Raw genomic sequence first — 23,680 nt, forward strand, 5'->3', positions numbered from 1 at the left:
TCTTTTGAATGTATTGTGAGAGTATGCGTAGTTTCTTTTGGTTCCTTCTGAAATGTTTTAGTAGTTCTTCCATTTGATCCACTATTGTGTGGCACTTTCTGTCTCTCTCTCTGAACAGAATATACATTGAAACTATTTTGTACATCAACATTTTTGAAGGCCAAAAACTTTCTGTGAGCTTCCTTTAAGCACGAATTTATGACTTCAGCTTTCACCTTAGTAGTACAGTTGTTCCTATACTTATGACTGGACAGCTCAGAAAGACATTTTTCTCCATCATTTTGCCCACTTGTAGTTGTACACACCTTTATTGACTTCTTGAATGTCTTTCATATACTGTCGATCCATTACAGGAATTCCTTTAGTGGTTTCTCCTCTGAAACTTTGTGTTTGTTTATTACTATTGTCTCATTTATGTTAAAAGAGGGAGAACAAAATAATAGAACTACTATACTTAGATGAGTTACACATTGATCTTCAATGGAAATGCTGCAATTATTCACAAAACATTAGTTTGTGTGACATATGTAAGGAACTAGGTGGGAGTTATTTATTCTTGGCTTTGTATGAACACAGTTTCACATGGTTCAGTATCATTGTGGCTCTCTGGCAGAATGTACAATACAACATTGTTATTTCATTATGTAGTGATATGTTGCAATTACCCTCATATCTGACTACACATAAATTATAACGTAAAAGATTGGAATATGCAAATACGTAATTCACTGTTTTTACTTACTTTTGCCATCTCTAGATTCTCTGTGAATGTGAAACTCTAAATCATAGTCCACCATGTTCAACACTTGATGGATATGGCCCACTGAACAAAAGCTCCAATTGCATGGAAGTACACAAATCTGTCAATAGATGGTGGTGAAAGACACACTCTAGAACATGATCAGTTTTTTCTGCTGCAAGATCTTTATCCCAGCTACAAGAAGAAAGTGGTTGGTTAGTACTTAAAAAAATGGATCATTGATCACCTTAAAGATTGTTCATATAATCCCTGTAGTGGTCATTTGGTCATTTCCTTGCAAGCTTGGAGCTGAAAAAGTCAAAGGACAGACTATAGTTTAAAATGGGAGAGGAGTTGTGTATTATTGATGACATGCATGTTAGTTTTTATTTAAAAAACGCTTAAGTCAACAAGGTATTGAATCTTAAAAATTTGGTTTTGTATCGTGATGCCTGAGTATTGATACATCAGATGATTTCAAAGATCCAGTGCAAGGTTCTGTACACATTGATCCTTAAGATTTCCAAAGCGTACTGATCTTGGCATATTCACTCAATTTTACATTGAAACTTTAAATCCCAAAATAACTCATCATAATAGTAAATTATATCATTTCAGTGATTTAAGTGTGAAGGATAATTGTTTCAAAGGAAAGGGTGTGCGTCAATTATTGGCAGTTCATACTCTTCCTATAACTTCCTTTCACTTTCAGCATCCTATATAAGTAAAAGGACAAGTTTTGAGGTTGTGATTCCATAGCAATGGAAGAACACAGTGACTTGCACCATGAATAAAGAATTAGACTGACATTACTTTATATGAAATTGCCTGCTAGCCAAGTATCCTTCAGTGCTTGTTGTGTGATTACTTGTTATATTTTACTATTTCTATGCAAGAGTAATTCCTGTACTAAGTGATTTGAGATGTATTTGAGATGTATTTCAGACACAACACTCTCAGGAAACATTATTTATTTTTTCTTGTAAGAAACTTATGTACATCACTTTAATACATGACTGTAAGCTTAAAGTCATGAGAAGTTGATCTTTCTACTGTGGTTACACTTTATATAAGACTTGTCGATCTCTAACTTAGTTGGAAATGTAATTAAGGTTCAGGAAAGAACAGAAAAAGGAAAAACTGGACTGTAAAGAGAAAACTAAAATTCGCCGTATGACTGGTGAAGTTTGGGCTACTGCATTATACATTTAGTGGTTTATCATATGTTTGTACTTAAAGTAGTTAAGGAGTTTTGCTATTTCGGGAGCAAAATAACTGATGAAGGTCGAAGTAGAGACGATATAAAATGTAGACTGGCAATATCAAGGAAAGCATTTCTGAAGAAGAGAAATTTGTTAACATAGAGTATAGATTTAAGTGTCAGGAAGTCGTTTCTGAAAGTATTTGTATGGAGCGTAGCCAAGTATGGAAGTGAAACATGGACGATAACTAGTTTGGACAAGAAGAGAATAGAAGCTTTCGAAATGTGGTGCTACAGAAGAATGCTGAAGATTAGATGGGTAGATCACATAACTAATGAGGAATTGTTGAATAGGATTGGGAAGAAGAGCAGTTTGTGGCACGACTTGACTAGAAGAAGGGATTGGTTGGTAGGACATGTTCTGAGGCATCAAGGGATCACCAATCTAGTATTGGAGGGCAGCGTGGAGAGTAAAAATCATAGATGGTGACCAAAAGATGAATACACTTAACAGATTCAGAAGGATGTAGGTTGCAGTAGGTACTGGGAGATGAAGAAGCTTGCACACGATAGAGTAGCATGGAGAGCTGCATCAAACCAGTCTCAGGACAGAAGACCACAACAACAACAACAACATATGTTTGTGAATCTAAACAAAGTTAGGCCATGTAATGCAAATTCTTGGATCTCTGTCATTCTTTTCCATAGAGAATTCAAATAAAAGAAGGGAAACTCTTGTGGTTCTTTATCTAAATATTGGCGCTTCACTCAAAATAGATGTTTTTAAGTCTGTCTGCCGCAAACTACTGTGGTGGAAGCTTCTTCTTTCACACCAGGAAGAATTGATAGCTACTTGTGTAAATGACAAATTCAGGAGTACTTCAGTAATCTTTCTATACTTACAATAGTTGTGATTGTGGATACATATTTAAAAATATGATTATTTTTCCAAAATTTAACTAGCCCCAATTTTTGCAAAGGCAGATGTAATGTCACATACAGACATTATGAAGCATGCCACTTACTTTGCCTATGTATGATTATATAAAGATGAGATTAAATCTTTCTTAAAAGCAGTGGGTCCAAGAACAATTAACCAGTATATCTGATGTGTCAAGGCTTGATCCCCTTTTTCATAAAATGAAAGAAAGTATGAATATGTGACATCAGAATGTTGCAAGCAGCCAAAGTTTCTCATGATATATATTCAAGTCAGAATTTTATGTTACACCATTGCATGTATCACAAATAAATGAAACAGTTTAAACCATGGAATAATTAGAACTGCCACCTGTCATTCCTTATGAGAGGTTACATTACAAAGTTTACTAACTTTTGCTGGAATGCCAGCAAAAAAACTGATGCACCAAGAAGGGGAAGATGGAAAAAATGAGATTTCAGGGTTTGAAAGGATACATGATGTTATTTCAGTGATAACAAAATTGTGAAATTTACAAACAACTTGGTAGTATGAGCCCACTTACAAGTATGACAGTGCACCATCTCTAGCCTGAATATATGTAATGATTCAGTTGAGAAGGGGGTTATAAAGACATCGTATCCTTCCCTGAAGCAAGTTGATCCACAAACCTTGTAATTGGTTCTTGACATCCTGGATACTGGCACTAGGATGGAGTTAAGGTTATCAACTGGATCAACTGGACATGGTCAACTGGAACGATGACAAGTATACCTGCCCTCACATTCCGATGTAGTCCAATATCGCTGCACTGTCACATCCAGATGCCCTACAAATCTAAATATTGGGTGATTTCACCAGCCGGCCAAACAAAGACCCTCAGTGAGGTCCATTTCAATCTCAGTGATGTGTCACATGAGTATGTGGCACCCAGTGTCCTTCACCATGTTCTGTCAACATCTGGTGCTATTCACGCTCTTATGAACCATACCAGATCTAAATCTAAACAGCATTATTCCATTCTGGTAGCCATTCTATATGTCACAGAGGACTGCAGCTACAATAGTGAAGACCTTCTGATGGTGTGTATGTGAATGCAGTTGCATTGCTGCATTGTTAGCTGCTCCAAGAAGAAGATGTGCTTTGTTGCTGCTCTGAAATTTTCACAATTCTGACTGAGATAAACTGATGATACCTTGTTCATCTTTGGGGTGCTAGCACAGAAGTTGTCACACCTTCAGCTAAGTAAAATATCCATGCATTTGAAATTTTATTTACACATAAAATCCAAATTCTGAATTTTCCTTTGTGTGAGACTGTATGTACCGGGTCTGTGTGCTGATTCAAAATTCTAGATTCTAATATTTTACTATTTGTGTCATTTCTGCATCATATTTCATTGATTGCATCAGTACTCATGTTGTAGGCCTCAAGAATTTTGGGGTAAATTCTAGAGACACTCATATTTCACCATCTCGAACACACGATATTTTAAGAATGAGTGTGTGAGAGTGGAAATGTGTCTACTGCGTCGCAGTTTATGTGTGTCCAAGACAGGTGTGTGTTACAAGAAGACTAAAGTTGTGGCAGTCTGTTGGCACTGACAAGTGGTGGCCACACACAGCTTGGAAGCCATACGTCCATTACAAGGAGTAATCAAGGTCTACTCTTTGGCAATGAAATAGTAGTGACTGTTCGGAACAAATGAAGTATGTTTTATCTAGAGACTCTTATACTCTGTTGTTTGACTTGCCAGGGGCAAGAACTGTTTTGACAAGGATTATTAAAAGAAGAGACTGTAATGATATGTTAAGTACTAAGGTTTTCCAGACGGGATTGATTTGCGAGACTTGAAAGTGCATGTGAAACTTGTGTAGTTGTTTTATTGTGAAGAAGAAAATATAGTGAAGTTGGTATGGATGTATTCTGAGAATAAGAAATCATTTCAAAAGTAGAGAAGTAGTTCAGTATCATTTCCGTAGCCAGCACAAAATCTTCGGAGAAGAAGCATTGTGAAGATCGACGCAGCCGTCTGTCCTGAGAAGCAGGTCGGCTGCACACAACATGTAAATCACCTGCAAGAGACGTGTGAGTCTTGCACCCCAGTACCGCTCAGTCTCCGGTTGTCAGGAAAATGTTAGAGGGTGATAAAGACTTGGGTATATCTGGGTAGACGCACTTAATGTATGGTCGACATATGACAGTTCTCCAGTTGCCTTTTTTTTTCCTTCTTCACTTCTTATATATTTATACATAGGTATAAGAACAGAGACGGTCTATATCGCACAAGGAAGTGTGAAAAATGAAGTATAGTAGAAACTAAGGAAGAACTAATGACCATAAGCCAGGGAGGAACTAATGGTGATAATTATTCAGGAATATCAGTCGAATATTTGTTCTGATGATTTGTAGGATAGTGGGACAAGTACAGAATAAAGAAAAGTATGATATGTTGTTGTTGTTGTTGTTGTTGTTGTTGTGGTCTTCAGTCCTGAGACTGGTTTGATGCAGCTCTCCATGCTACTCTATCCTGTGCAAGCTTCTTCATCTCCCAGTACCTACTGCATCCTACATCCTTCTGAATCTGCTTAGTGTATTCGTCTCTTGGTCTCCCTCTACGATTTTTACCCTCCACACTGCCCTCCAATACTAAACTGGTGATCCCTTGATGCCTCAGAACATGTCCTACCAACCGATCTCTTCTTCTAGTCAGGTTGTGCCACAAACTTCTCCCCAATCCTATTCAACACTTCCTCATTAGTTATGTGATCTACCCATCTAATCTTCAGCATTCTTCTGTAGCACCACATTTCAAAAGCTTCTATTCTCTTCCTGTTCAAACTATTTATCGTCCATGTTTCACATCCGTACATGGCTACGCTCCATACGAATACTTTCAGAAACGACTTCCTGACACTTAAATCTATACTCGATGTTAACAAATTTCTCTTCTTCAGAAACGCTTTCCTTGCCATTGCCCGTCTACATTTTATTTCGTCTCTACTTCGACCATCATCAGTTATTTTGCTCCCCAAATATCAAAACTCCTTTTCTACTTTAAGTGTCTCATTTCCTAATCTAATTCCCTCAGCATCACCTGACTTAATTCAACTACATTCCATTATCCTCGTTTTGCTTTTGTTGATGTTCATCTTATACCCTCCTTTCAAGACACTATCCATTCTGTTCAACTGCTCTTCCAAGTCCTTTGCTGTCTCTGACAGAACTACAATGTCATTGGCGAACCTCAAAGTTTCTATTTCTTCTCCATGGATTTTAATACCTACTCCGAATTTTTCTTTTGTTTCCTCCACTGCTTGCTCAATATACAGATTGAATAACATCGAGGAGAGGCTACAACCCTGTCTCACTCCCTTCCCAACCACTGCTTCCCTTTCATATCCCTCGACTCTTATAACTACCATCTGGTTACTGTACAAATTGTAAATAGCGTTTCGCTCCTTGTATTTTACCCCTGTCACCTTCAGAATTTGAAAGAGAGTATACCAGCCAACATTGTCAAAAGCTTTCTCTAAGTCTACAAATACTAGAAACGTAGGTTTGCCTTTCCTTAATCTAGCTTCTAAGATAAATCATAGGGTCAGTATTGCCTCACATGTTCCAATATTTCTACGGAATCCAAACTGATCTTCCCCGAGGTCGGCTTCTACTAGTTTTTCCATTCATCTGTAAAGAATTCGCGTTAGTATTTTGCAGCCGTGACTTATTAAACTGATAGTTCGGTAATTTTCACATCTGTCAACACCTGCTTTCTTTGGGATTGGGATTATTATATTCTTGTTGAAGTCTGAGGGTATTTCACCTGTCTCATACATCTTGCTCACCAGATGGTAGAGTTTTGTGAGGACTGGCTCTCCCAAGGCTGTTAGTAGTTCTAATGGAATGTTGTCTACTCCCGGGGCTTTGTTTTGACTCAGGACTTTCAATGCTCTGTCGAACTCTTCACGCAGTATCATACCTCCCATTTCATCTTCATCTACATCCTCTTCCATTTCTAAAATATTGTCCTCAAGTACATCGCCCTTGTATAGACCCTCTATATACTCCTCCCACCTTTCTGCTTTCCCTTCTTTGCTTAGAACTGGATTTCCATCCAAGCCCTTGATATTCATACAAGTGGTTCTCTTTTCTCCAAAGGTCTCTTTAATTTTCCTGTAGGCAATATCTATCTGACCCCTAGTGAGATAAGCCTCTACATTCTTACATTTGTCCTCTAGCCATCCCTGCTTAGCCATTTTGCACATCCTGTCGATCTCATTTTTGAGACGTTTGTATTCCTTTTTGCCTGCTTCATTTACTGCATTTTTGTATTTTCTCCTTTCATCAATTAAATTCAATATTTCTTCTGTTACCCAAGGATTTCTACTAGCCCTTGTCTTTTTTCCTACTTGATCCTCTGCTGCCTTCGCTACTTCATCCCTCAAAGCTACCCATTTTTCTTCTACTGTATTTCTTTCCCTCATTCTTGTCAATTGTTTCCTTATGCTCTCCCTGAAACTCTCTACAACCTCTGGTTCTTTCAGTTTATCCAGGTCCCATCTCCTTAAATTCCCACCTTTTTGCAGTTTCTTCATTTTTAACATACAGCTCATAACCAATAAATTGTAGTCAGAGTCCACATCTGCCCCTGGAAATGTCTTACAATTTAAAACCTGGTTCCTAAATCTCTGTCTTACCATTATATAATCTATCGGAAACCTGTCAGTATCTCCAGGCTTCTTCCATGTATACAGTCTTCTTTTATGATTCTTGAACCAAGTGTTAGCTATGATCAAGTTGTGCTCTGCGCAAAATTCTACCAGGCGGCTTCCCCTTTCGTTTCTTACCCCCAGTTCATATTCACCTACTACGTTTCCTTCTATCCCTTTTTCTACTACCGAATTCCAGTCACCCATGACTATTAAATTTTCATCTCCCTTCACTATCTGAATAATTTCTTTTATTTCATCATACATTTCTTCAATTTCTTCGTCAACTGCAGAGCTAGTTGGCATATAAACTTGTACTACTGTGGTAGGGGTGGGCTTCGTATCTATCTTGGCCACAATAATGCGTTCACTATGCTGTTTGTAGTAGCTTACCCGCATTCCTATTTTCCTATTCATTATTAAACCTACTCCTGCATTACCTCTATTTGATTTTGTGTTTATAACCCTGTAGTCACCTGACCAGAAGTCTTGTTCCTTCTGCCACCGAACTTCACTAATTCCCACTATATCTAACTTTAACCTATCCATTTCCATTTTTAAATTTTCTAACCTACCTGCCCGATTAAGGGATCTGACATTCCATGCTCCGATCCGTAGAACGCCAGTTTTCTTTCTCCTGATAACGACATCCTCTTGAGTAGTCCCGGCCCGGAGATCCGAATAGGGGACTATTTTACCTTTGGAATATTTTACCCAAGAGGACGCCATCATCATTTAACCATACAGTAAAGCTGCATGCCCTCGGGAAAAATTACGGCTGTAGTTTCCCCTTACTTTCAGCTGTTCGCAGTACCAGCACAGCAAGGCCGTTTTGGTTAGTGTTACAAGGCCAGATCAGTCAATCATCCAGACTGTTGCCCCTGCAACTACTGAAAAGGCTGCTGCCCCTCTTCAGGAACCACACGTTTGTCTGGCCTCTCAACAGATACCCCTCCGTTGTGGTTGCACCTACGGTATGGCTATCTGTATCGCTGAGGCACACAAGCCTCCCCACCAACAGCAAGGTCCATGGTTCATGGGGGGATGATATATTGAATTATATATAAATATGAGGTCTGCTGAAAGTATAAAAGTTGAAAAGTAGTAGAGGACTCTAGGCGATCAAATAAGGTACCTAGAGGTAAGGGTGAAGTGTGAAGTAGAATTGAATTTTGTCAGGTAATATTTAGTGACAGTATACATATATTTGATGGAAAAGGGCAGGTAGGCAGACCCAAGAAGGGCTGACCTATACTATGCGGGCAGGGGCACCAAGAAGGGGATTGATCTGTACCATAGTAGATTAGGAAGTTTAATTGGACATACGTACCAAAATGGTGGGAGGAAGAGCATTCATAGTATCAACCTGTATGTAAGGTAGAGGTACTGTGTCTAAAGGGAAAAGGGCAGTATCACAACAAAAGTCACACATTTTGTAGAGATTACTCCGGTAAGTTTGAGTTCTCTATTCCACTAGCATTGTCAGGTTTTATATTTATAAGTCTCAGAAAGAATGTTTTCATTTGCCCAGAGTTCCTCCAGACTACGGGAAATGGTAGTTAATGAAATTAATATGTACTAAAGAAAAAACAGTACAGAGGAGTAGAGCAAAGAATGACATAATTAAATGTCTATGACACCTGGAGTCTGTGATTGGAGGTTAAGAATATTGTCCACATAATTATTATTGAAACAAAAAGAAAAAGAAGAGCTATGTATTACGTACACGATTGCTAGAAAAAAATGTTATATAAACTGATTGAAATGTAAATTAGCGTTATGTGAATACGATCTTGATTTACATAATGAACATGTATAAAATATCATGTGTTCGAGCTAAGGGGAGGGGTATGTAGTGTGTCGAGAATTTCGGGGTAAATCCTAGAGACATGTGTATTTCATCTCGAACACACGATATTTTAAGAATGAGTGCGTGAGAGTGGAAATGTGTCTACTGTGCCACAGTTTATCTGTGTGCAGGATGGGCGTGTGTTACGAGAAGACTAAAGTTGTGGTGGTCTACTGGCGCTGATAAGTGGTGGCCACGCACACCTTGGATGCCATATGTCCAGTACAAGGATTAATCAAGGGCTACTCTTTGACAGTGAAATAGTAGTGACTGTTGGGAACAAACAAAATATGTTTTATCTAGAGACTCTTATACTCTGTTGTTTGACTTGCAAGGGGCAAGAACTGTTTTAACATGGGTTATTGAAACCAAAGAGACTGTAATGATGTATGTTAAGTACTAAGGTTTTCCAGATGGGGTTGATTTGTGAGACTTGAAAGTGCATGTGAAACTTGTGTAGTTGTTTTATTGTGAAGAAGAAAATTATCGAAGTTGATATGAAAGTACGTATTCTGAGAGTAAGAAATCATTTGAAAAGTAGAGAAGTAGTTCAGTATCAATTCCATAATCAGCACAAAATCTTCAGAGAACAAGCATTGTGAAGATCGATGCACACAATATGTAAATCACCCTTGAGAGATGTGTGAGTCTTGCACCCCAGTACCACACAGTCTCTGGTCATCAAGAAAACATTAGATTGTGTATTGTGATACATTGTCAAATCTCAAACATTTGTGAGTGCTGTGATAAACTCTTATTATTATCATGAATTGAAGTCCTAAACTTAAATTGTCAGTGAAAATAATCAATTTTGGAAGTACAATGTAATTGGATGATAAAAAAACAATCACCAAGGTGCGGCAGGAGAATGTACATATAAAAGGTGTCTCATATGCAAGTTTTGGAGCCAGTGGCTCCTTTCCGTGGCAAAAAGATTGAAGGGGAAGGAAGAGGGGTGAAGGAAAGCGACTGGTGAGGTTTAGGAAGAAGGGTAAAATTCGGAAAAGTTACCCAGAACCCTGGGTCATCCTGTCCAGTAAGTTTCCCCGCACTCAGGGTTCTGTGTGACTTTTCAAAACCCTACCCTTCTTCCTAAACCTCACCAATCCTCTCGCATTTGGAAGGACGACGGTTCAATCCCACGTCTGGCCATCCTGATTTAGGTTTTCCATGATTTCCCTAAATCACTCCAGGCAAATGCCGGGATGGTTCCTCTGAAAGGGCACGGCCGACTTCCTTCCCCATCCTTCCCTAATCCGATGAGACCGATGACCACGCTGTCTGGTCTCCTTCCCCAAACCAACCAATCAACTCACCAATCCTTTTCTTTCACCGCTCTTCCTTATGCTTCAACACTTCTGTTAGAAGAAGGAGCCACGAGACTCTGAAAGCTTGCATATGTAATAACTTTTTATATGTGGCTTCTCCTGCTGGCACTTGGTGAGTAGATTTTTATCTGTCTAGTTACATTATGTTTTCTAAAATTAAATTTTACTCTTTTTAGAAATTTTTGACGACAGTATGTGTACTCTCATTCACAAACTGTCATTTCCTAATTTTGTAATATAATTATTTGAGAAATATGTTTATTTTTGAGAATTTTTGGACACTAAAAAAACTATATTTTTGAAAATTTCATAAGTTACAAATGTTGTGGATAACTTATTTCATAGTACATCAGTGTTGTAAGTAGCAGTTAGAGTCAAAATGCCAGTGTATGTCAGCATGAATAAACATATATTTTTGAGAACTTTTGAAAATTGTCATTGTTGTGCGCATAAGCTATTTGTAGTAAGATTGTGTTTATAGTTTAGATACTGTAGCATGTATCATAACTAACTAATTGTGTTACATCTAGTTTTTTCTTTTGGAAGAATTTTATATTATCTACATTTATTGCAAATTAATGCTATTTTGCATGTTTATTAGTGACTGTAACCAAAAAAGTTTTAAGAAATCTAGTAAGTAATGTCTACCATGAGTTTTTCTGTTACCTTGTTAAGAACTCTTTCTATGTACTAACTGCTTCAGTTTTTAAAGAGAATTAGTAATATTTTTAGCTAAACAGATTAAAAGAAAATCAACTGACTTAATTTAAAGTTATTTGAAAACTATCCTGTAAAACATTGTGCCAACTATAATGCAGGCACAGTGAATGCTGTTCTTGGGCTTGGAATGGGTTAGTTGATGTTTGTAGGCAGCTGGAAATTGCCCTGCTACTGTCAAATGATTGCAGCTGCTGCAAATAGTTGTGTTGGGGAACTTTCGAGAGTCGTGTACCAGAGGTAATGAAAGGTATCCTGTGTGTCCTGTCTTCTCTACAGGAAGTATAGAATCTGTTACTACTAGTCCACTTGATTGTGAGTAGAAAATCAATGATCGCGCTAGGATTGCTCTACAAGGAAGACAGGGACAAGGGCAAACTTAGGGTGTTATGCCAATCCACCTAACCAACAAATTTGAGGTCCTATGTTTCACTGAAAATGAAACTGAACCAATGGGACTGACTTCACCTGTTAAGAAACCTGCTGTGCCTTGTGTCAAGAAGAGGCAAACGAAGAGGGTAGTGGGTCTATTAAGCATTAGCACTTCAAACATAGGGTGAATAATGGTACCCCATACAGAAATGGCAGCAAGAGACCGTAGGTGCACTCAGAGTGTATGCTGGGGAGCCTCATTAAATGTGTTAAACAAGCTATTCCAGCAGCCACTGAGGAAATAGGGTGCAACCAACTGCAGATTGTGGTGGATGTTGGAACAAATTATGCTTGTTATTTGAGTTTGAGATGACCAACCTTGCACATAGAGACTCATCGAAGCTTACAATTTACAGTATTTTTCCCAGAATGAATCATGACCCCCTGGCGCTTGGTTGAGTGGTGAGAATGAACCTGAGACTTTGAGGGTTCTGTCACAAGCTAGGCTGCAACTCCCTGAATTTGCACCATAAGGTTGGGAACTGCATGGACCCCCCCTCCCCTCCCCCCCTTCCCAAAATGGGTCATGTGTGCATTACACATCAGAGGCTGCTACTGAGGTAGCTGACTGTGTGTTGGGTGCACACAAGTATCATCCAATCCAGGTAACGACAGCTGTGGGAAGCTTGGACGTATTAGTAAAGTTCGTAAGGAATGCTCCCTACAGGTGAAAGTGTGAACATTCTGGTAGTAAACTGCAGAAGCATTCACAATGAAGTGCCAGAGTTTGAAATACTCCCGAGAACCAGTGAAGCTGGTGTAATACAAGATACGGAAAGCTGGTTAAAACCTTAAGTTTATTGTAGTGGGGTTTTTGGCTAAAAAGTAAGCAAATATCAAAAGGAGAGGCTAATGGGGAAATGAAACATAGGGCTACAGGTTCTCTGCTGAATGAAGCTTTACTAAGTGTTAAAGGAGCAATGCATGAAGCCTTTAGAATATTGCTGCGGCAGAATATTGTCAAATGATCTTTCACAAAAATTAAAGAAATTCTGGTCATATGTGAAGGTTGTTAGTAGTGCCAAAGTTAGCATCTAGTCACCCGCAGATGAAATATGAACTTAAATTAAGGGTAGCAAAGCAAAAGAAGAAATGCTGAACTCCATTTACAAACTTTTATTTAAGAAGTAAAACCCAGGAGATCCTCCCCAATTTAATCCTTGGACCACTGAAAAGATGAGTGAACTAAGTATTGGTGTAAGTGACATTGAGAAACTGCTCAAATTTTTCAATGGCCTGATGGAATCCCTATCAGATTCTATACTGGATTTGCAGCTGAATTAGCCCCTGTTTTAACTGTAATCTACCATAGACCCCTTGAACAAAAAACTGCACTGAGTAGTATGAAGAAAGCACAGGTCATATCCATATACAAGAAGAGTAGAAGGGTAGTGCAAGTGATCCATGAAACGACCATCTAATATTGATGACACTGATTTGTTGTAGAACCTTAGAATATATTCTGAGCTCAAACATAGAGAGGTATCTGAAACAGAATGACCTCCTGTATGCCAACCAGCATGGATCATGAGAAATCCAAGTCTCAAGCATCAAGGCAGTCAGGTAGATGCAGGTATTATCAAAAGTAAGATCATATGCAGTATCAAGCAAAATTTGTGACTGGATTGAGAGGATGCAGCAAATTATCTTGGATGGAGATTCATCAACAGATGTAGATGTAACTTTGGGTGTGCCCCAGGGAGGTGTGTTGAGACCCTTGCTTTTTGAGTTGGATATTAATGACCTCATGGATTATATTAATTGTAACCTTATACTTTTTGCAGTTGATGATCCAATCATGTCTTCTGGGTTCTTCATTTATTTTCTCATACAGTGTAGTTTATACATTTACAAAACTAATATTAGGATGGCACATAAGTTTGTTTCTTTTTTTTACATGTTTAATAAGTACAATGGATACACATGATGGAGACATTAGTCATCAGTAATATATTGTCCTTCACTATTTACAACAGTCTGTCAAAGCAGGGCTAACTTATCGATTCCACAATTGTAGAAACCATATGGTTCTGAGGCAAAAAACTCATCGAGCTATGTTTGGAGCACATTTTCATTTGGAAAGGAAGTTCCTTGAAGATTGTTCAATAGAGAATCGAAAAGGTAAAAATCTGAAGGTGCAAGATCAAGTAAACAAGGCACTGCAGACCAACTTCCCATCCCAACTCCTGTATAGTGTTTTTGTTAGTCTAGCAGAACAAGGGTGGGTATTATCATGGAGTAGCATCACTTCAGTAGTCTTCCTGGTCATTGTTCTTGGATTGTGTCTGCAAGACATCTCAGTTGTTGACAATAAGTGTCAGCAGTAATGGTTACACCTTGGAGAAGCAATTTGTAGTACACTACACTGTTGCTGTTCCACAAGATGCATAACTTTGTACAGAGAGTTGCTGCTTTGTTGGGATGATTACAATTCATCACATTTGCCAGTTCGTGAGTGCACTGATGTGGATCATTGTGGGTTAATGTATTTAAACAATCTTCATCAAACATCGAAGGTCTTCCTGAACATGAAGAATCACTAATGTCAAAGTGGTCCTCCTTAAAATGAGAAAACTATTATCTTGCTCTGTCCAGTGACATTATCCCCATACAAGGTGAAAATATTTCTGGCTGCCTCCACTGCTGTCATCCTCTATTGAACTGAAACAGAAGACTATCTCAGAAATATTTCAATTTCTCAACTTGGGACTCCATTTTGTAACTTCCACTGTCTCCAAATGACAAAATGACAACATGTAAATTCAAATAGCAACAGGGAACTAAAAAAAAGACAATTTGTTCTGCATGTTGGCATCCCAGTTGCTGTGGATGTAGCTACTGGAATGCAAAACAAAAACACTAAGAACTTATACACCAACCTAATATATAATTCTAAATATTGAATAATAACTTGCAAATACCTGCATTAGTAATTAATATGTAGAATGATATTACAACCACAGAGGAATAGATCGTTTGTTAAAGAGAATGAAGGAAGGGAGAGTAGATTTTAATATACTATTGTAGAGAGGGTCATCAGGGCTTCTGGTCAGATTTTACAATACAAAATGTGATTGAACATACCCTTTTCAAAGAAATCATCCTAGCATTCACCTTAGGATATTTAGGTAATTTATGAAAAACCATAATTTTTAGTGACTAAATGGAGATTTTATCCCCATGCCTCCTGTTTGCAGAACCAGCTCTTTAACCACTGTGCCACCTTTCTCAGTGACAAATTATCAAAACTGAGTGATCGTATTGTTCAGCTGCTCATTTCAGACTTGCATTTTACATGAAGCATACCCACTGCTGTAGCCAAAACCATCTGCCCAGTGGGCACAGGTTCTTCAGGATCTCAAAGAACTATTTTTAAAGCCAATATGGCTAATGAAGGTAAATAAATATTCACATTTCCTGCACATTTTGTCAGTACATACTACCAAAGCAGAATCAAAATTATAAGGGCAAATGAAAGTGCATTATAAAGTGAATTTCACAATCACAGGTTACCCTGTTTTCATGTGCCTATTTCTGATCATCCTACCACAAGATTTATTATCAATTTTGTTTACATCTTATAAAAACTACAACCATGTGCTACGTATTTCAATTTTTTGTAATGTGGAATAATGTTCTGTGCAATTATTATGAGTACATAAAAAGAATCACATGAATTGTACTGCTAGAACAAAAAGCAATATATTACTATCACAAAATTTTAGAAGACGTAGAATGCCACATTCAAAATGTTTCAGACATTGTGTTTTCATTTTGTTTTCGCGTCAGGGAGCTGTTCAAAAGTGAGAGTTCATCAGATTATAATAAAAAATGAACAAATTATTAATATTGACAGTTGAATGAAATCTTAACCTGAAGCTGAAAGTAGGAAAAGAGGAACACTGTGGGTGAGAGAGTGTAGACAGCTGTATAATATAAGCAAAATATCTCACAGTAATGTTGCAAAATGTTCTGTCACTTTTATTGCTATTTTTTTTTCAGAATTGGCAAAGAAAAGATAGATGACCTTATTACTGAAGCTGGAGAAGCCCAAGCTTTTCTGGAACTCGAACCAAGGACAACAATACAGTTTGTTGAATATCTTACTTTCCTTGACTCAGCTCAGCATAAGGTACAAATCTATTTAAACTCACGAACACAATGTGCTTCTTTTTTCAAAAAATAAATATATTTTTTATACCTCCTATTAATTGCTGAAATGTGAGAGCTAGTTGAACAAAACTATGTGCTGGCCTGAGACTCAAACTCGGGACCTTTGCCTTTCATGGGCAGGTTCTCTACCATCTGAGCTACCCAAGCACGACTCACAATCTGTCCTCATAGCTCCAATTCTGCCTTTCTTTTTGGAGTGCTAGTTCTGCAAGGTCTGCCGGAGAGTTTTGTGAAGTTCGGAAGGTAGGAGCGGAACTGGAGCTGTGAGGTCAGGTTGTGAGTCATGCTTGGGTAGCTCAGATGGTAGAGCATTTGTCCACGAAAGACAAAGGTCCCAAGTTCAAATTTTCATTTGGCTCACAGTTTTAATCTGCTAGGACGTTTCATAGCACTGCTCACTCTATTGCAGAGTGAAAATTTCATTCTAAGAGCTAGTGATTTTCAAGGTAATGAATGAAACTATCTCTAAATATTACTTTCAAATGATTGTTAGACATGATTTATCAAGCTGAATGCACTGGTACATCCTGCAAGCACATATTAAAGTTCTACTTTTTTCCATTTTCTTATGGTACCATCCAGTATTTAGTTTCTCTCTTGTCAAGATGGTTGTGATTTCATATAATGGGCACATAATATTGTTTTCAACAATATTCCATCACATTTATCTGTTATTAATGTTATGATTTATTCATTGAAGTCATTATGTCTACATAATTGTGACCTACTACACTTGTGAGCCAGAACATTATGGCCATTGCCCACCATGAGGTTCTGTGCTGCCTGGTTGCACTGAGGTCATGTGACATGGAAATAGAAGTGTATGAGCAGAGCAGAGACGGATTCCAGTGATGATAAAGGGTGCAAATCCAGAAATCCGTCGACTTACTGAACTCTGACAAAAACCAGACTGTTGTGGCACAGTGCCTGGGAACGATCATCTCAGAAATGATGAAGCTGGTCAGCTGTTGCATGGTAATATCCTGAGCATCTAAGGAAAGTGGTTGAAGAATGCTGAAACCATGAGTAGGTGATAAGAAGTTGGATGTCTGCTGCTGTAACGATAGCTTGCATGTTGAGAGACTTGGAGAATATACTGCGATGTCTCTAGTGAAGGGCCTTATCCATTTCTACTACTGCTTTCTGCAGATGTTTATTTGATAGCTTGCATAACTAGTGCCTCCCTGTCATCAGATCATAATTTCACTTGGTCTCGAAACGATTTTTTTGTCTTGTAGTGCAAAAAGATGGACTCGTGCATGTATCCAGTGTCAGCACAGCAATGTATGCTGCCATGTGCATGCACCAGAGTGAGATTTCTCTGACACATCTTCATGATTTACACATATGCATATCAATGTTTTAGGCCCACTACCTCTGTCAAATGGTCAATGTTACCTTTTAACAACAACTGATCACTTCACTTGCTGGCCGGAAGCAGTGCCAATTGACAGCATTTCAGCAGAAATCAAGTTGGATATCTCGATTTGGTTGCCGGCTGCATATCACAACAGGCAACAGATGCCAGTTTGAATCCAGTTTGTTGACCCAACTTAACCAAATTTTCTGGCAGTGTTCAACACAAAACCACAGATTTTCACTCAGTGAGCAATGGAATGTTAGAACATTGGTACTGTTCCTTTAAGGTAGCACTAATGTGCCATGAAACTAATTGCATGACAGCTTTACCTATGGTTCTGCTTTATCCTTTGTTTCCCAAATACATATGAATCAGACTTTGATTCCTCATCAGCAGAACCAATTTACGGTGGAGCACTGTGGCTCTCTGCAGAATTTATTTCATTCAGCCTTCTGACCAAGATCAGCCAGCCTTCACTTGTTGATTGAGAGAGCACATAACATGTATTCACCTTTATGAAGCTTCGAGACATGGTACAGCATCCAGGTTCATACATCACGACTTGGAAACATGCACACAAGTAATGCTATGTTCGGATGGTGTTAAACCAACACTGCAGAGCCTAACATAGGTCCACACCAAGTATATGAAGCGGTGCAAGAACACTGGATATAACAGTAAATGGCAAACCCCCATACAGTTTCCATTGCACCTTTTGTGTTCCCAGATGTAATGCCAGCTGATACCCTAGTGAACCTGCCTCATCAGCAAGCACGCGCACCATCAAACACAGATCTGCTTCCACAACTTACAACGAGGTCTGGATGATGTGTACTCTTCCCTGCATGCTGTTTAGATGATGCTCTGCTTCCCTTGAAGGGACTTCTGTAGTGATCAATTTTGCCATCCGCTGCATTGGTGTTGTGTGTTTGTTTTTACTGCGGCTGTGTTTGAGCATTGACAATTCCATATATCCTCTGACTTGATACTGTTACATTCATTGATCTCAATTGGTTGTTTAGTTATGGATTCATTGCTCTTACAAAATAGATATGTCTACTCCCATATAAAACTTCTCTCAACTGTGTTCTCTTAGCAAGATATTTTCTTTCTGTGTTATTGTGAATGAAAATATTTTTCACAGTTATGTTTCATATATCAGCAGGTTGAACATTACTACACACATATAGGTAAATTGTTTGGATGGCCGTTACATTAGCAGTCCAAAAGATGAAAGCATGTTCCTACCCCAGCAATAATATTTTTCATTTAGGTCATATGTGTGCCAAGTTTGATTGAAATCTCCAGATTTTCTGGAGTGTTGCTGGAATGTATGCATCCATGCATGTAAATCATTTCATCATTTTCTGTGAATTCTTACATATTGTGATGGAGCCAAGGTTATGCTGCCCTGCACCCTTAGCCCAAACAAGAACAACTTAGAATGAGTTATTGGTGCTGTAAATTGTAGTTAGTTGATGAGAACACTCACTGTGTTCTGTTTGTGGTACTCTCTGATGCTGATGAATTATTTAAAGTGGAACATCATTCTCACCATGTTGCCATAATGTGTCTTTGCATATAGCAGTTACTACACAGTTGAAAAGCTAAAGATCTACATCTACATCCATACTCTGCAAGCCATTGTGTTGCAATTTGCTTTTAGTGTTCCATTTCTCTTTATTGACTCCTACTGTTTACTATTCAGTAATAAAGTTAGTTCCTTGTCAAAATTTGCTGTTCATTCTTGACTGAAATCTTTCATATGCCCCTTTTCTGTTGACAATATACATCTCTCACTTCATGTTAATGAGTGTCCAATAGCATTGTTGATGTTTTAATTTAATTTTTTTCCTCTATTCTCACTGCCTTTTTTTTTTAATAACCTGCTCCTCCACATCATCAAATCTTTATTTTGCCTTTAATGACTTCTTTTTCCATTGGCTCTCTTTGCTTTCTTTCAAGTTTGGTTTGCAGTTTTTGCATGTCCCTTTTTGTCGTCTGATTGTTCCAGTCTGAAATTTGTATCAATAATGTTCCTGCTGACAATTTCCTTCACATTGTGCTACTAATGACAATGGGTTTTGAACCACATTTTATAACATTTAGCTCCTGTGTATTGTATTTTTTCTTCCTGTTTCTTGTGTTCTTATTTCAGGCCATGAAATCATCATTTTTTTTTAATTTCTATTTTTCTGGTGTAGCTTTTAATGTATGTAGCTCCAGTTCCTATTTCAGTGGCTGGTAAGCATATGCTTTTCTATTGCCTCCAGTATGATTAAAATTTATTTATAAGTATCTTATTTTCTGTAATTATTTACACTAACACTATTTATATTTACAAAACTGTTTTAAAGCTATTGTTTTTCTTAGGTTGATATGATGGAAACTCAGATGGATTATTGTAAGGAGCTCTATGACATTATTGATGAATTCCAGATACCATGTGCACCAGAAGATCAAGTAAATTACTTGGTAAGTTTTGATTTTAATTGCTTTACTTTCTTGTTTTTTATTTTTGTTTGATATTTACAGCAAAGAACTGTTGTATAGCAACTGACTTTTAGCAACCAGGAACATTCAAAGTAGATGCTTCCCTGCAGTTTACCAATCAACACTGTTTGCTGCTGATGAAATGAACACTACAGTTCGTTTTCTGTCAGTTTGGTATTCAATAACACACTAGACATCCTGTCCATTGCTGAATCCCAAGTCCACATTACTGATGGAGTGTACACTAAATTGGAACGAAGTAATTTGAATGGCGATCTACCAAAATATGTGACTGTACATGTCTTACAATCCAGTGAAGGGCTTCATTTGCAATTATCTCTTTTCTATTGAAATAAGTAGATACGACAAACATTATCAAGCTACATTTGCAGAGGCTGCATTCTGTGGAAGCAGAGTGCTACAAAGAATTCCTTGCTTAATCAATGTTTTGAGAAAGAGTTCTATATTAATATCTTTTGGATGGACAGTAACAAGAGGACATCTTTCAGTAGCAGTGTATACATTTTTTTTACATTGTTTTGTGGGACACTCGTGTATGAACTACATGAATAGCTGTCTGATAAATGGAAGTAGGTTGATAATGTGATACTTTCTGTTTTTCCAAGATAATCTCTAATCACCAAAAAACTGTAATCTACTCTGTACAATACTCTTAATTATAGCATTAATTGTTACAATGTGACACAGCCTTGGAGTTTTATTGCTGTAAACTGCCGAGAACAATTTCTTTGAAAACTGTCCCTACCAACAACTCATCATCTCTCTCTACAGTACATTAGTTCTTTCTTCTCCCTGTGTTTGTGTAAGTATGTAAGTCCTTCCCTGACAAAGACAACATGTTCAAAAGTTGACCTACAATACTCAACTCTTAATTTATGTGTGTACCTGCTGCTCAGGTTCTTTACTCTATAGTTATCATAATAATCACAGTATCCTGCGTGAAATTGGATTCCACAATTGAATTTCAGCTTTACAGGCCACATCCTCATTTGTTAATCAACACTTACCAGCCATAAACAATGAAATTTCATTGTAACTTTTCTAAAGAATTTGATTGAGCCTGTACTATTCCCTAACCTATATGAATAACTTTCAAAGTGCAGAAGCCAGAAACATTCTTCACTCTGATAATTGATGACACTTCCATTATGACTGAAAAGTACTCAGCTGCATCTAACTAGTACTGCTATCAGTTCATTCTGTGAAGTTCCCTGTGGGATATTATCTTTATGTAACTGTCAGTACTCCTTATAGAATTTTTTGAACATTATTTATGATAAATTTGCTTACTTAGTTCCCATAATATCTGAATAGTGGTACAGGGGGAGGACAAAAATATGGAAACACCACATAGACAATACGTTAACATGCCTAATATGTTTGCAGGAAAACGGTTGGCATTCCAAACAGCTTTCAGTCATCTCAGAATGGATGAATACAAGTCCTGTATGGTTGTCAAGGGAATATTAAACTGTTCTTCCTATAAAATAATGACAAGTCAAGTAACAGTGATGGAGATGGATAGCAATCACACGTCCATCTCTTCAAAGTAGACCACAAAGGCTCAGTAGTAGGCCATTGAAAAGTTGCTGACTGTGGTGATCCTGGGTAATGTGAGCTATGTGAACAGGGGCCCTGTCATCTCAGGACACAGCAGCACCATGGGGAAACAAACATTGCACTGTGAGAAGGATCCGACCAGCCAAAATGGGTGCATAAGCCTTGACAGTAATGAGACCCAGCAGAGTAACCATGGGGCCCACAGAATACCACAATATGGCAGCTGAAATCACCATTGAACCTGCGCCACATTTCACTCAGCCAGAGTTTGGGAACAATATGAAATAAGACTCATCCAAATGAAGAACATTCTTTCATTGCTACATGGTCCAGGTTTATGTTTTCGGTGCTACATTTCTCTGTTACTGGCATTTGAATAACTGATGAGTGATATTGGATTTCCAGCTAACCCTGTAATTCCCTGCTTATGGAGCTCAATTCATGTTGTTTTGGTGCTGTCAGACTTCACAAGTGTGACATTCAGTTCTACAGTGACTTTTGGAGGTTGTTGTTCTGTTTATTTTTCCTCAAAATCCCCTTCAGTGACCATCTGTTGTGATCATAATATCTTCCTGCCTCTGCTGTATACGATATATATCTTTGACATGATTTCTGTGTAAACAATAAACACTTTGGCTACCTTGGTTATGAAAGCACCCAGCATATGACCACTGACAATTTACCCATGTTCAAATTCACTCAGCTCCAATATAATGCACTCAACAACTACACAGAACACTGTTAGCACCACACCTGACATATGCAACATATTGAGAGCATTGCAGAGGAGCCATTTGGGGTAAAATACAATAGTGCAACCTGCAGGCTTAGCTAGCATCTGCATATATGTTCAAGCACGCATTTCTCTCTGAGTTTCCATATTTTTGTCCAGACACTGTATGTCATTAACAACATGGTTATTTCTGTATGGCTGAGACTATATGATTCATAACTAATACTTGCTTAATTGTCTAAGTTGCTCAACACCCCGACAAAATACAGACGTAATAAATCCATTGAAGTGTGAGTAAATGATGAACGTGTTTAAGTAAATGACTAAAAATGTATATTTTATGACCCCGTGCAGAAATAAAGTTGGTATTGTTTTATTCTTCTTGTGTGTGCAAGTGCCTACAATGACATATATACTTCTGTGTATATTTATTTGGTTACCTTTTCACAACTTCCAAGCTGCATAAGGCATTGCATGTTGTATCAGTTTAAATACAAGCTGTATTGGTCCATACATAGTCGCATAGTTACATATTTACCTCTGAAGGACATGTGTCAAGCTGCACACAGGCACATATAAAAGACACTCCCATATACATTGCGGGCACATCCTTCATCAGTAAAACAGACACATGCACTGTTCACACACACACACACACACACACACACACACACACACACACACACATATACACACACACAAGCAAGCACACTTCACTACGCATGCCTATTGTCTTTCTGAGGTCATCGATTTTCAACTGCTGCATCCTACTTGCTAATGTTCTCATAAAAGATTTTCCTACATGCGTAACGGTGTTTTGCATTTTTGTTCATCTACACCAAGGAATATTTGAAGAGTTCCCATTCCTGGTTCCACAAGAGCAGTTATGTGATCATGTATTATGTTCATCACAATTGATCCTGGCTTGCAGAATGGTGCTAAATATGTATATGCGGGGGCAGCCAGTATATTGTTTTCATTGAAATAAAGTTTGCAAGGCGTATTTACTCTCAGATCATACCTGTATCAGATGGCTTTTTTTTCCTGAAGAAAAAAAGGAAGCCTTCTGGCTCCAGCAGAATTACCTCACATCACTATACAGTAGTTTAGAAATGTATAGAAAAAGGCATAGACACATAGTAACACAGATTTTTATTTCCTAACAAAGTACAACACACCAAATAGGTGTTGCATACATTATCTCTGTGAGTATTCTAGTATCTTTTTGGTGTCAAGTTGAGTACCCTGAAATATGACAAAGTCTTTCCCGTAACAGTCATTACCTGCACCAATAGAGGATAATCCTATATCTCAGTTTTCCTATTGTTTAATGTTACTTAACTCTCTTGAAGCCAGAAAGATTCTTCCCCATCATAAGTTCATTCATTTGCACCATAACATTTGTGCCATTGTGGGAAGTGAAATGTGTAATTGTCAGCAAAGATA

The 23,680-nt window shown here is 38.0% G+C and overlaps 1 protein-coding gene across 1 annotated transcript in view; it reads left to right on the top strand.

Moving 5' to 3' along the window:
* LOC126482033 (dynein axonemal heavy chain 6-like) overlaps positions 1-23,680 on the top strand; it is a 1,073,010-nt gene that overhangs the window by 129,284 nt on the left and 920,046 nt on the right. The window contains exons 55-70 of the mRNA XM_050106005.1: positions 255-324; positions 425-644; positions 835-954; positions 1,016-1,074; positions 1,269-1,395; positions 2,649-2,824; positions 3,018-3,090; positions 9,753-9,804; positions 9,878-10,015; positions 10,194-10,234; positions 13,679-13,772; positions 14,858-14,917; positions 15,196-15,290; positions 15,550-15,697; positions 15,897-16,026; positions 19,801-19,902. Coding sequence (XP_049961962.1) covers positions 255-324; positions 425-644; positions 835-954; positions 1,016-1,074; positions 1,269-1,395; positions 2,649-2,824; positions 3,018-3,090; positions 9,753-9,804; positions 9,878-10,015; positions 10,194-10,234; positions 13,679-13,772; positions 14,858-14,917; positions 15,196-15,290; positions 15,550-15,697; positions 15,897-16,026; positions 19,801-19,902 — 1,705 coding nt within the window. The remainder of the gene's footprint in view (positions 1-254; positions 325-424; positions 645-834; positions 955-1,015; positions 1,075-1,268; positions 1,396-2,648; positions 2,825-3,017; positions 3,091-9,752; positions 9,805-9,877; positions 10,016-10,193; positions 10,235-13,678; positions 13,773-14,857; positions 14,918-15,195; positions 15,291-15,549; positions 15,698-15,896; positions 16,027-19,800; positions 19,903-23,680) is intronic.

This window comes from Schistocerca serialis, chromosome 5 (genome assembly GCF_023864345.2).
Source record: "Schistocerca serialis cubense isolate TAMUIC-IGC-003099 chromosome 5, iqSchSeri2.2, whole genome shotgun sequence".
In the NCBI taxonomy this organism is placed as follows: Eukaryota; Metazoa; Arthropoda; class Insecta; order Orthoptera; family Acrididae; genus Schistocerca; species Schistocerca serialis.